The sequence below is a fragment of the Pantherophis guttatus genome, chromosome 2 (assembly GCF_059756535.1).
Source record: "Pantherophis guttatus breed Tessera chromosome 2, ASM5975653v1, whole genome shotgun sequence".
Lineage (NCBI taxonomy): Eukaryota > Metazoa > Chordata > Lepidosauria > Squamata > Colubridae > Pantherophis > Pantherophis guttatus.
The window spans coordinates 57,309,215-57,324,482 of NC_142064.1; the positions used below are offsets into that span (position 1 = coordinate 57,309,215).

Consider the following 15,268-nt stretch of genomic DNA (forward strand, 5'->3'; position numbering starts at 1 on the left):
ATTCATGATCTTATCAGTCACCCACATAATACACTACGCGGGCCTGAAGGCTATTCTGAAAATGCTAAATCTGTAACTGTGATTGCGTGGAGGTCAATTAGGACTCTTTAGTATAGCCATAAACTTTTGTAAAGGAGACGTTTTCTTCACTGCAAATTGGTTCAACATACAAGTGCCTTAAGTTTGCTGACAGTCACCATATCCAATCAGATTCAGTGGAAAGAACTTGAAAGACAAAAACTTTTCAGGAATACTCATACATCAGAAATAAGACCAGTAGCTTCACTCCTGGTACTTAAGATGCTGCCAAAACTGCATCTTTTTAAAAAAGCATTTGGGACATTTTGATATTGCTGTACTACAGATAGTCCTTAACTTATGACAGGTCACTTAGCGACCATTCAAAGTTATGACAGAACCCTCCAAAAACTACTTACAGACTAATTTCAAAGTTACAATGGCCGCACACTCCCCCACGGTCCTGTGATTTCATTTGGGTCCTTGGCATCTGGATCACCTTTATAGTCATTTGCAGTGTCCTGTGATCACATGACTGCGATTTTTTAATTTATTTTTTGCAGATTTCAGGGGTTTACTTCTGGTTTCCAGCAAAAAAAATCCCCATTGAGTAAAATGGATTTGTTTTATTTGATTAATTATCACTACAAAAAAAATATAGTGTCTTGCCTAACAATCACAATCCTGTGATTCTGGCCTCAATTACGGTCCTAAGTCAAGGACTTACTATAAGCTGCCAAAAGTCAGAATGATTAAAGCAGCATAAATGCACTTGAAATAACAAAATATCAACACATAAAAACTATAGGTAGTCCTCAACATATGTCTTGATACTTAATAACTGTTGAAAATTACAATGGATACCCCAAGGTTACTTAAGACCTATTTTTGAATTATGATGGTTACCCCTACCTCAATAACATAATCACATTTTGGGCACTTGGCAACCGTCTTATCTTTATGGCCATTTGCAGTGTCTCGTGGTTATGTGAACATGTTTGCAGGTTTATAGCTTTTTTTCTATAGTTCCTAGCATTTAGTTTTGGTTACCAGTAAAAAAAAAACAACGGCCATTGGGTTAGGGTTCACGTAACTACTGCAAAAGATGTAAAAAAAATCTAGTGCAGTCATATAATGCCTTCACTTACAACCACAATGACCTACTATTCCTGGCTCAATTATGGCCATAAGTCGAGGACTACTTTTATTTTAATTTGAGAACTACATTACAATATTCCAAGAAGGATAAATAAAAAGTTTATTTTAATCTACAAAGAAATCTAAATTGGAATTACAGTATATGTTTAAAAACGTAGGTAAAATGAAAGTATCCCATTATACTCTTACATATAATAAGTTTGTTCATTTATTAAATTTATCTGTGCTACCTATCACATCAGAGATAAGTTTGGACAGTCTAAAAATGTTAAAATTAGTATAGATTAAAGTAATAAAACAAAATAGCAACAATAATAAATAATTTTAACACAAAGTAAACTCTGTCATATACATGTTCCACTAAAGCTGAAGTCTAGTTACACACACAAATATGTATGTAGGTATGTATTTTAGAAAACATTACGAAGTAGAAATCATACCAAATTCACAACGCTCGCAAGGACTACCCCAAGCAGCTCCCAGAGTAGCACAGCATTCTGATTTCAAAGTAGCTCCATTAAGGTTCACTTCACAACGATTATCTTGGATGTTCAACCAGCATGTTCCTTTCAGACTATCTACAGTAAATTAAAACACAATAAGGCCCTCCTAATTCTTCTGTGGTAAACAATATTCATTATGAATAAACACAAAATAACTACTGATTTTGTAGAAATTTACTGCTAAAGCCTTTCAAACTGGCTTGTCAAATTTTGCTGCTTATAGTACTGCTGTAAATGAGGCGATGATTTAAATACCAAAAATATTTGGCAAAATATATCTAGCAATTTTGTCTTTTGAAAGCCCTTTCCTTTACGATACTTTTTCTTTTTCAGCATAATTACAAAAGCATCCGCCCCTCTCCCAATTAGGACACAGAATATATATTATAATGGGAGAATATAAAAAATGCATTTAGGCCTTTGACACCAGGGCAAGATCTTGAACTTTTACTTTTTTATTTTCAATAACATTAATGTTTGTTCATTAAGTAGCATATTAACGCCTTAATATAATTGTGAGAGATCAAATATAGAATACAGAAAGTTGGAAAGGACCTTGGAGGTCTTCTAATCCAACCTCCTATCCAAGCAGAAGACCTATACCATTCTGGACAAATGTCTGTCCAATCTCTTCTTAAAAACCTCCAAAACTGGTGCACTTACAACTTCTGGAGGCTAGTCATTCCACAGATCAATTGTTCTCACTGTCAGAAAATTTCACCTTTGTTGTAGATTGAAACAAATGGAATGAAGCAAGAGGTCTTTACTCCTTGTAAAAACTAAAACATCTTTATAATTCTCCTAGAGAACAGATTTGGATGGCCTAACATTCTTCTGTTGTTCAGAAGAGCCATGAAAACCAGGATCGTTACTCAGATCTTTGGTATGGGACAGTACAACCCCTTGCTTCATTCTACCCAGCTTGTTCTTCATGCTATTTTTAAAATATTATTTATTCCCTTTAATTGGTTCTTCTTATAATTTCTTGCTTTCAATTATTGTGAGCCACCCAACTGGCACAGTTCATAACAAGACCTTATCAGTAAATTAGAAAAATCTTAATTAAAAATTAATTCTTCTATTAACAGCAAACAATTAGGATTTTTAAAATTAGGAATGTAATAAATGAACCAACCATGAATTACAGCATATTTTTATCTGGGGTACATTTAAAATTCACTAAATAAAAGACAAATTCTTTTTGTAACATTATATTCTGAAACTTTTTTTTTGGAAGTTTGATAGCATTTTCTTGATGAAAAATGAATTTTAATTAGAATGTCACCAGGTAAGATATTGTATGGAGTTCAGCTATATTAGTTCAGCTATATTATTTTTTGGATATTATCAACATACTCTTCTTTTCTCTTTTAAAAATATTGTGTAAATACAAATGAAAAAAATCATACTTTTTAAAAAAAGAAACCATTAGACTCACCAATGCAAATGAAGCCCGTAGAGTCTAGTTTGCTGCCAGATAAACATTCACAGATGAAAGACCCAAGATTGTTCCTGCAAGCACCATTGACACAAGGGCTGCTTTCACATTCATTTATATCTATAATCCAGAAGGAAACATGTCAGACTCACTGTATGTTTCTGGAAAATATAATAATATATGAATCTTGCCATGAACAACATTATGCCAGAATGTCTGGAAAATTCACTGATCTAAGAAAAGAGTTAAATGTCTATAATGCAGAGAATGTATGGCAGGCAGATAACAGTGCCTGCATAATTTTATAAGTGATAATTAATTGGTTACCTCAAATAACCTAGAAATATATAAGAATTTCAACTGAAGCAGTTTTCCAGAATAACTGTCTTGTGAGAAATCAAGAATACTTTTTAATGGAAGCAGCATGTTCTGTGCAACAATATGTCCAAAAATTGTTTTTTTTTTAAATTTATGGCTCATAAAGCTTTAAGATATTTTTAAAAACTACAGAAACTAAATGTAATTGTGTTGTGACTCCACTGACTCAGCCAGAGTTTGGAAAATATTACTGTATAAGAAGGTAAAGGGTGTGATTGCAATAATCTATACCATGTTTCCCCGAAAATAAGGGCATCTTATATTTTTTTGAACCCTGAAATAAGCACTTGGCCTTATTGCCATGCACTCAAAAGCCTGATTGAGCTTATTATCAGGTGACGTCTTATTTTGGGGGAAACAGGGTATTTTCTTTTTCACATTTCCTCCATTTTTTCCACAATTGTTTTTAAGTAGTTCCATGTGAAGACATAGCATCTGACAGTTGATATTAATTGCAGTAAGAGATAAATAAGGGGAGTTCTTAGTGACTTTATGAACATTGTGTAAATGGTATATGAAAAAGACCTTGAGAAATAGGGCAAAGAGATACAGCCTAGAGAATAATCAGATAAGAGAGAGCATAGGCCACAGCTACATAAAGGGTGGAGAAAGAGGCTCAGAAGACACCCTCCTTAACTTTACAGGCTTCAAAAGAAACAGTGGAGATTTATACATTCAGACTTGTAAGATTCTGTTAATTAACATTACAATATAGTAGTAGTTCATCTGGTCAGTTTCAAACTTGATATACCTAAGAAGGTTAATGTTATATGATTTTATTGGCAAGAATACCGGTACCCCTTTTCAATATGTTGTTCTGACTTCTAGATTGAACATGTCTATAATAGTCTACATAATTAAATGGTACAATGGACAACTTTCAGACATTCAAATTGGGGACAACCTGTAATGGTATGTGAGAATGTGTTTGATGGATGAGGGAAGGAGATACTGTCTAAGGAACTATCAGACAAGACAAGGAAGAGTCCCCAATGGCTTAAAGGTCAGAGGAAGAAACCTAGGACTTCCCATTGCTTTTAACTGCCTGATCAGTTAGGGCAGATCCTGTCCCATTTTATCTTGGGCTTGTGTGAAATTCTAGACTGTGGGGGGAAGAGGATTTCTGAGTTTAAAATCCTTGAAACAACCATTTTGAATTCAGAATATTTTGATAAACCTTAAATGACAATGAAAATGGAATACAACGAATTTATTATTTAATGTACCAGACATTAACACATCTGCCTATCTACCCATCCCTAAACTCTAATAGCAATTCAATCTGGAAAAGAAATTAATTTGGACAAGCTGCTGAAAAGTCTGTTTTATTTAAGCTAAATGAATCTGAATTCTATAAAGACTGTATATCAATAAAAATGCTGGCAAATTTCTCAAGAGGGTAGGTAGAAATGGGGAATCTGTATTTATGTCCTGTAGTCAGATCTAATGATTAGAAAATGTGTCTTGTGACTTTGGCCAAGTAGCCTTTTTTTGGGTGCCAAATGAATAGAGGTTTTTTTCAGTCTTCTCCTTCTCTCTTCTGCTAACTTTACACATGTTTAGTGTTTAGAAACTCTCATAAATTTAAGAGATTGCCAGGGGCGTGGAGAAAACTTCCCCTTTTAAAATATGTCCACTATTTAAGTGAACTGTAAATGTCTGTGTTATTGTAACTTTATATTTCTAGAAATATTATTAATTATAATAAACCAAACAAGTCCAAGTGGCTGGTGGTGTTAGAACCAACAAGATCTAGGAATATTCCATGTTTAGAATTTTCCCATTCAAGGGTGATCAGACAAGACTTTTGCACAGTTTCATCTGTTGCGCCTAGATTGTAGTAGGCCTTCCAGACACTCATGCCCTGGTCATCTTACAGCTCAACTACTGCAATGCACTCTAATGAGGCTGCCCTTGAAGACCATTTGTAAGCTTCAACTGGTCCAGAATGCAGTGGCACGGACAGAGATGGACATGTCTCTATATGCCCATGTAACACCTCTGTTTTGCAAGTTGCACTGGCTGCCACTTTGCTTCTAGGTGCCATTAAAGATGCTGGTTGATTATTTTCAAAGGTTTAATAGTATAGAGCCTGGTTACTTGAGGGACCCCTGTGTCTCATAATATCTGCCTGCTTGATTCAAGGGTTGGTACACTGCAGATTCCTTCTGTTAAACAATGCCATCTATTGGGTGCTGGAAACACACCTTCTTCTAATAGCACCTGCCCCCTGGAATGACATTCCTCTAAAATTCAAGTAGTCCCACTCTTCTGGAATTTTGAAAGGCCCTGAAGATATGTTATCTTAGCCATCTTTGTACTCTTTTTGTTTTGTGAGGTTTCTTGTTTTAAAGTTAACTATTTCTAAACCCAGAAATGCTGGGAGTTTGGTAACATATAAATTTGGTAAACTATGGTTTGTCACACAGTCAGCCAAATGTTTAGACTGGATTTGAGTACCCAGATTGTTGAAGGCAATATACTGACATTTGTAAACACTATGAAGCAGTATATCTAAGAGCTATTGCTATTTGGCATTTTAATCCATGTATTGAGTCCTTCCCAAGGACCTGGGATAGGCAGATGTTGATGTCTGATGGTTAGAGATATCACTGCAGGATGTAAGCTGTTCCAAGTAGAGCTACTACTACTATTATTATTATTTACTATGGGCAATTGTATGTAAATCGTTTTAAGACAAGTCCTATTCTTGTATAGTTTGGAGTGGACTATAGTGTTACATTTTACAACACTCTATTTTCTTTGTTTTAATGCCCTGGAGTATTTTATATATTTGCTACAGCAGTCTAAGAACTAAATAACATTATTTAAAATTAAAAAATTATGATAACTTTCATTTCTGTTTCTCATAGATTTAAGCCCAGATTATTCAAAATTTTAATATGCTTATAGGAGTTTGCAATCATCTGGATTTAACTTTGCTTAGAACAGGTTTTAGGGAGTTTTTTATCTATTAAAATGTTAAAGAAAAAAAAGATTATACATTAAAAACTTAGTTTAGCTGAATTTTCTCATTCTATAAAAGTAATTTGTGTTATTTTTTTCTTCTTGAAAGTCAAAGCCAACATCTGAAATGTTCCTTGTGATTACATTACAATGATTTATGTATTGTTGTTTGTGTTCTGGATTCATGTATAACAGCGTGAACATGTTTATAGCGACAGCTGTTCTTTGAAGCTAAATATCAAGATAAACAGATATAGTTAGCATCTCTTTGTTGTACTATTTCAGCCTTCATTTTTTAATAAATTCTCCATAGTACTAAAATATTAAAACACATAAGCAATCATCTGAACTCCCAACAAAAGAAAACTTCAAATATCCTGCAAACTGATTTCCCTTAGTTCTTCCTCCTTATTGTCTTCTACATGCAGCAAATCTACCCTGGAAGTTTTCCCCAACTCTCTGAACCAGATTTGGGGGTCTATAAAGAGAATTTTATCCATCTGGTGGACAGCTTTTAAAACATGACATGCATTACAATGCTAAGCATGTTTATTTAATGCAAGCCTTCCAGGGTTCAACAGAATTTAGTTCCAACTGAACAGAATTGTGTTACATAAAATAACCCTTGCTACAATGTTATTTGTTGCATCAAAATATTTTTACACATATATTTATGTATCCCGATTATACAACAGAAATGTGATTTTTAAAAAAAATACTAACAAGATTTTCAATAAGTGTTCAAATTATGTTGACTATGATGGAAACTGGTTGTTTAGAGTGAACCAAAATGTAGACATGTAGAAAAAGTATATGTTAACCATAAGATATGTGGAAATCAGGAGTGAAGTTTTCACTGAACTTTTGGGAAGGCTTTGAGAAGTGCTGCTTCATTGGGACATTGATAAAATTAAAGTGTCCCTGGAAGTGAATTGTGGATTCTATTGGCTACAATATGTCCCTGCTAAATAAACTGCTCTTTATTAACAAAAAAGTAGATTCCAATAGGGCATTTTCAATTTGTTGCAGCATGGTATGTAACAGTGATAGCAAACCTTTTCGGCACCGAGTGCCCAAACTGGAATGTGTGCACGTGCATGCATCCATGCGCTGGAACCCCGGAAATCCGAAGACCAGCTGGCCGGTGCGTATGCTGGCCACCTTGTCTTCAGGTTTCTGGTGTGCACATGTGTGCCAGCCAGCTGGTCTTCACACGCGCCGGAGCACCAGAAACCCAAAGACCAGGTGGCCAATGCACGCATGCGCAGCGGCCAGCTTGTCTTCGGGTTTCTGGAGCTCCGGCATGCCACCTCTGGAATGCATGCCATAGGTTCACCATCACGGGTATATAAGATTATGATTCCACTGGTTATCATTTCAGACTAAGAAATCATTTTCTTTACAAATATAGATAATCTTATAGGAGCACGAGTTCCTGCTTGGCTGTACATACTTTTACCTGTGCAACAAAATTGTTATACCACCACTTCATTGAGTTTACCATTTCAAATTTTTCTGGTTTTCTGCACATTTATCTGCATACCCAGAACACATTTCTTCTGAAACTGGACAGTGGGCAAAGTGAAGAAAATTGCCTCATCATTATCAACCAGAGATGCCTTACTTTTCCATAGCAATATACATATCAGATCCGTTAATCAACTGGAAGCAGCACTTTTCAAAATTATTGTTATGTATATGTATAATTCAAATCACATTTTGCTTTGCATGCAGATTTTACATGTTGTAAAAGTTCAGCAGATGTTAATGTTAGATAATAATTTAGAAAGTTATCAAGATCAGGCTAACTTTGTAGTACATGATAATATTTTTCAAAAGGTTATAGCCCAAAATTCAAACCCAGTAATGTAGTTCTCATTTAATAGCAGAGACACACTTCCAGAATATTTAAGCAAATATGCCATAGGCCACCATTACAAACAGCATTTAGAGGAATAGTCTGTAAAATATCTGTCCTTAACAACTAAAAAACTGATGCAACTTTATAGTTAGCTCTCAATTTAGCTCCAGATATGCCCTATTTGTCCAGAAAAGTTTATTAGAATTTAATGAATCAGACTCTAAGATTTGTCTATTTTAATGTCTCAAAAATTAAATAATTAGCTTACAATTAAAAATTGTAAGAATGAACAGTTTTGGCACTTTACATTTTTTAAAAGGAAGAGGTCCTACTGTAATCAAGTACTTTACCTCTACTAATATTATCAATTTAAATTAATGAGAGAATTGATTAAACAACAGAATCCCTATTTTTTAATTAAAAATTATTACCTTCGCATGTGTCAGTTTCACTGCTGAATATATATCCTTTTGGACACACACAGCTGTAACTTCCAGGTGTATTTCGACAAAGGCCATTGTCACATAATAATCGATTCACAAAACATTCATCAATGTCTAGAAAAGAAATGAATAATTCAAATTAGTTTATATGCTAGAGAATGTGTTCTTCTATGAGCAAGCTATACCTACATCTCATTTTCACATTACTAAGTTTTTCAATCATAGACTGTCTCACTTTATAATTGTGAAAAGAAAAGTGTATCTTTTAATCTAATTAGTAATGATGTACAAAGTTAGGGTTATTATTTGTATTATACATACATATTAACCAAACTAGCTTTTATTGCAGTAGATATTATATAAATACATAAACTAAACAATTTTTCATGAATAGGGTTCATGAGTTCAAAATGTAGAAAATATGACTCAAACAACCATAAGCTTCTACTAAATATAGTTGACAAATAGTGTGTTTAATATATTATGCAAATTAAAGGAATTTTGTTTCTAGAAATAGAAATTTACTGAAGAATAATAAAATTTCAAATAAATAAATAAATAAATAAATAAATATTACCTGGATCCCTTCCTCAAATATTGAGATTTACCATGGTTTGATTTTTCTCCCAATGTGTTATAATATAGCATTACAACTCAATATATGTAGGACAGCCTGAAGGCCCTTTTGTATAAAAGATTCTGAGTAGAGAGAATGGAAAGATCTAGCCAGTAGCCAATAAGAGGAATAAGCTTATAAAAATTATAATTTTCCATTTCCTCTGATCCATTGCTGAATCACATTTCCTGCTGCATCTCTTGCTTTTCCATAAAGGTTATATATAAAAGACCTTCAAAGGAAATAAATCTTTTGTTCCCTATCTAAACATAGGATTACTAGTTTGCATTTGCTACATTTTTTCACATGAGAATGTGATATGTAAGTAATTTTCAGTCCATACAAAAAAGAATATCTGGAGTCAATTAATTATTTCCCAACAGCATTGCCCTCAACAATTATAAGTGAGACTTCTACCTAGCTATGTAGCTGAAAAAAATTAAAGACAAATATAATTAGTATAAACATAAACAAAAAAATTAGATAACAAAAGATTATATAAGGCATGATGGTCATTTCCACTGTACAGCTAAAGAATGTAGGTACCTATACTGAGTAGCAGTGAGATAGGATAGCAATATAGGAAGATGCAGGAGTCACAGGAGTCACATTAGGGACAATAATGAAGCATCATACTGTGTAGAAAACTATTTCTAATTTTTACAAAGAAAACCTCATAGATAGAAAACATAAAACATAAAATGAATGACAATATATTGTCGGATGATCACCTCCTCAGGTTGGATGGTACTCAATATGCTACTGAAGGAGAGCTGAAGATTTTTCAGAGAACTAAAGATCTGGCTAAATTAAAGTCTTCAAGGTATCTAATTGTCATACAACAGGCATGAAAGAAGATGAATGTGATTTTAACATTTGGAGAAAGAAACATCAATAATCAGTGTTATGCTGATGACACTAACTTGATAGCCAAAATGCAAAGAATCAGTATCTCTACTAATAAAAGAAAGGAACACAGTGAAAAGATGGAAGTAAAATTAAACATAAAGAAGACAATGGATACAACAATGTGCTGTAGAGCAGACAAGGTAGATACCAAAGTGGATGATAGCTTCTGTGTTTTAGGATCAACTATCCACAATAAAGTAACAAATAGTCAAGAAATATGCTGCAGACTAGCACTTAGTAGAGGAGCCACGAAGGCCTTGGAAAATAAATTCACATATTGTGCTGCATCTATTTTTACAGAATTCAGAATAATGCAAACAATGGTATCTCCTATAACATTTTGTATAGAGGAAAGTTGGACTGTAAAGAAACAGGATAGGAAGAGTTCTAAAACTTTTTAGTTTTTAGTTTTAGTGTTGGAAAAGATTTCTGAGAATACAAGTTGATCATCCCAAAAAATCAACCCAGAATTCTCATTTAAGGCACAAATGATCAGTTTCAAAATACCTATTACATTTCAGACACATTGTGTGAGGACATCCCCCTCTGAAAACATCAGGGAGAAAGATAACCACAGTTACTGTGGCAATGGATTAGAAATGAAAGACTAGGACCAGGCTAGGGACAGATCGTCATGAAGATAATAACAGATTGTGATGGAGAAAAACTATCTATATAGGGGTTTAAGTGGTGATACCATTTTGATGGCACATAATCAAAAATAACAATGATTTTCTTATTTTTTATTAGCCTCTAAAATGCTAATAATGGATTGACAAGATGTTAACTATGATTTTAGAAAACGATCTCATATTTTATGTATAGGAAATGTATTTATAATGCAAAAGTCCAATAAATAGCTAAAGTAGCAACATATTTCATAATTCTCACAAAATGGCAATGTTTAATAGAATAAATAAAATGAGTTGCACAAGAAAATGTTTCCTTATAATATTGGAAAGTAGATATTATATGGTTAAATATATTATATGTAATTAAAAATTGGTCATAACTGTTATATGATACATAGTCAATAACTAATTGATAGTAAGTGAGGACATATTAGAGGGCACTATTCTTTCTGTGTATCAAAATCTTAAGGTATTGGAACAGTTTCAGAATGAATATTGTTCATATAACATACCAACACAATTTTGTCCTGAAACATCCGATTCATATCCACTGTTGCAGTTACAACGATAGCTGCCACGTAAGTTTTCACAAACCCCGTTAGAGCAAATATCGGGATCTAAAGCACATTCATTTATATCTGCAATAATAATATAATCTGTTAGAATATATTCTGCAGTGCCTTTTATTAAATAGTAAGGATATATTATTCATGAAGGTCAGCACAGGCTTATGTTCAATATGAACATTAATAGATAAAATAAAAATCTTGTTTAGAAATCTAGAGACATATATACATTGTTATTTAAAAATGGCATTATCAAAATATCCAACATATTACAATGTATTAAAACAGAATGAACCCAATACTATGTGGTTCTAAAGAAAAGTCTGTAGTCATTAGAACAGTTTACAAGCACTAAAATACAGATAGTTCTTGACTTATCACCAGTCGCTTAGTGACCATTCAAAATTACGATGGATCCCAAAAAGGTACTTATGACCCGGATTCAAAGTGCTGACAGCCACACCTACCTGTGGTCATGTGACCACATTTTGGGCACTCAGCCACTGGATCACATTTACAGCTTATTGTAGTGGTTTACAATATATTTTGCTGGAAACCAGCATTTATTTTCAGTTTCCAACAAAAATGTCCATTGCTCATAATGGGTTTGTGTAATGACCATGGCATTTACCACAAAAAAGTAAAAAAAATCAGGTGCAGGCATGTCATGATCCACTTAATGGCCAGCATAATTTATGACTATAATTTGGAGCTCAATTATAGTTGTAAGTCAAAGACTAGATTTACTTAATGTTATTTTCTGTATATGCATATTTTACCTCTTCCATCCACAGTAATTCCTACTCCTCCACTACAAAGGCCATGGAACTCAGCTTCCCATGAGAAAAAACGAAATAGTGAAACACAATATAATTAGAACAACAATATTAAGTTTTAATATTTTAAAATATTTTATGAATGTAGTTAAAATTCTTGAAAATTCTGCTCTTGTTCATACACACTTCAACATAATTAATTTCATTCTCTTATAAATAAAATAACTTCAGAAACACTTCCTAAAACAACAGCAACATAATTTGGTTTAATGTTACTATAGTGACTATACTATATTTACTGTTTCTAAATAAGATAAATGTAATCAAATTTACACACATTACTTAGATGGAAACAAACCTTCTATTACAATCATTAAATTATATCTTCATTTACAGTACAGAATACTATCTTGTTCATCTTCACAATATTATTGTGTGCTATATACCACCCACCTTCACAGATTCCAAAATTCCTGAACAATTACACTACATTGTAATAGGGCAGTATCTCAACTAACAATTTACCATTGGCAATGTTGGTAAAATATGCTTTTCTGGAATAAAAACAAGTTGCAAAGTATTGGTTTTATATTCAATATCCTGTATTTTTATATTTATTTGCATGTTACAGAATATGAGCAAATAAGCTTTTTGGAACAGAATCCAGCTCAGCATTTAAATCCAATTAAATTGAATGTTTGGACTGATTTATTATGAATGTCCTCTGTATATACACTTTGCTTTCCACATTCTTATTTTGTGCTATACAGTATAATTTTTTTTTATTTAATGAAATTGAATTCAATCCATTGAGATTTTTTTATGCAAAGCTTTTTTTGGGGGGGTATATAAGAGGAGTGTAATGCTCTCAGTAATATAAACCTTAAAGGGGAACAGGGATCTATATTATCATCTGTGGTTTAAAGACAAATAATGTTTCCTAAGAAAACATACATAAGTATTAAAACTCCCACTGAAAAACAAAGACTTTCATCTGAAACTGATTTGAAATACCATTAAAAGCCCAGCAGAAACAAATGTCCTAAACATATAATATAGTATTTTGGGAAACAGAAAAAGGCGGCTTTCCCTTTCTTTGTTTGCAGTGCTACCAAAAATGGTGTAGGTTTTTCATAATAAAAAACCCCTGCTTTTAAAAGACAATGGACAAGATTTATAATCCATCATTTGTTTACAATTTATTATTTATACCAGTTATGTAGTCCAAAATTACCGTATATCCCATTACCTGAATTCTTGGCAGGACATGGGTGGCATGGTTCACCAAAGCCATAGTCTAAATTAGCACAGCAACATTCAGATTTTGTCACTGCTCCAGGAAAAGGGCGTACACATGCCCCCTTTTTGATTCCACCATAGCATGTGCTTCGCATATGAGTATCTAAGAAAAGATGTGAAAACAATATATAAATTCTTACTCTATAATGATATACAGTAAATAAGCATTCTCAATTAAAAAATGAATCCAATTTTTACACCTAAAATTTATGGATTCATATGGTATCCAAGAATTTCCGTAAAATTCTATACCAGGCAAATATTAACATCCAGTTGTGGTTTATATTATTACTGTTTTTAAGTGGGTATTCTATCTATGTTACAAGTTATTTCTTAAGTAGCATATTAAAGTTTATCAATTAATTTCTTGGAGAAAAACATGCTATTTCAGATATGAATGAATCCATGTTCTACTAAAAAAGTAACATTACTTTTTTTTAATCTAAGACATATTTGCTGCAACAGGTGATAATATTGAACTGAGCCTGATTAATTAAAAAACAGGATAAGCAGGGTTGGATGCAATTAGCACTTGGATGGCAAACCACTAGTAAATCTCAAGACTATAGGTTAGACCTAAAATGTTTTCTTAAAGTGGAAAAAAAATACTAACCTACACAAACTCGACCATCAACTCCAACAGCTAGTCCAGGTGGACAATCACAACGAAATGATCCTTCTGTATTAATGCAATGGCCATTCATGCAAATACCTGGAGTCTTGCATTCATCAATATCTGTTAGAAAAAGTAAATTGTACATATAATTTAGTACTCCCTATGTGAAAGGCAATAGATCGTATTGCTTAATCAAGAATCCTATTAAGTAGATTGCTTGATAAACAATTACTATGGCTTTATTAGCCAATGAATATTTCCTTCCTTTTTAAAAAATATTTGCTATGCTACATTCACAGTCATATAACCCAGTGGTCCACAACCTTTCTGGCTTCATGGACCGGCAGTGGCAACAGCAGGGGGGAAGTGATGGTTTCATGTGTGCAACCTAGATTCTGTGCATGCACAAATGAAACTTGATGCTTCCATGGCCCAGTTCCCAGCAGGCCACCGACTGGCCCCAATCCACACCCCAGAGCTGGAGACTCCTGATATAACCTACATTCTAATGCAGTTGAGCGCTTGGGGACCACTTTTATAAAAAAATATTTTCTGCAGCCAAGAGCAAGTTCATATTATCATGAAGGAATTAGAAACCAATGGAGCCATTTTTCTTTCTTTCATTTGTTTGATGTTTATCTGTATCCAACATCTTCATGTATTTTGTTCACTACCCAAAAGAAAAAACTGATTTTCTACTGAATTTTATTAGTGAGATAAAATTGATGGAATCCCAGATAGTCCACAAAAAGGTTGTCTCTGTGAAATATTCTTACTTATTTTATAAATGAGTATTATGTGTAACTAATTCTCCATGACTGTTCAACAACTATTATTGAGAACAATCTGGCAATATGTGTAACTACAGTGATATGTCTGGTTTTAATTCTGCAATTACATTAAAGATTTTAACAACAAAAAGACAGCATATGCATGCTATAAATAATAAAGATTTCCATTACACTTTCAAATGCAGAAAACACATCACAAACTAGAGTCGCTAGGAGTCAGGCGGCATTGAAAGTTAAATTTAGTATAAATTCTAAGTATAGAACTTTTTATACAAATACTGGTCTCATCAAGATAGG

At 33.1% G+C, this 15,268-nt stretch overlaps 1 protein-coding gene across 2 annotated transcripts in view; it reads right to left on the reverse strand.

Moving 5' to 3' along the window:
• Window positions 1-15,268, reverse strand: part of FBN2 (fibrillin 2) — a 125,622-nt gene that overhangs the window by 61,144 nt on the left and 49,210 nt on the right. For both annotated transcript variants that reach the window (XM_034410004.3, XM_087886020.1), the window contains exons 15-21: window positions 14,178-14,300; window positions 13,515-13,667; window positions 12,269-12,322; window positions 11,436-11,561; window positions 8,755-8,880; window positions 3,118-3,237; window positions 1,617-1,754 (exon numbers count right to left, since the gene is read on the reverse strand). In XM_034410004.3, the coding sequence (XP_034265895.2) occupies window positions 1,617-1,754; window positions 3,118-3,237; window positions 8,755-8,880; window positions 11,436-11,561; window positions 12,269-12,322; window positions 13,515-13,667; window positions 14,178-14,300 (840 nt within the window). The remainder of the gene's footprint in view (window positions 1-1,616; window positions 1,755-3,117; window positions 3,238-8,754; window positions 8,881-11,435; window positions 11,562-12,268; window positions 12,323-13,514; window positions 13,668-14,177; window positions 14,301-15,268) is intronic.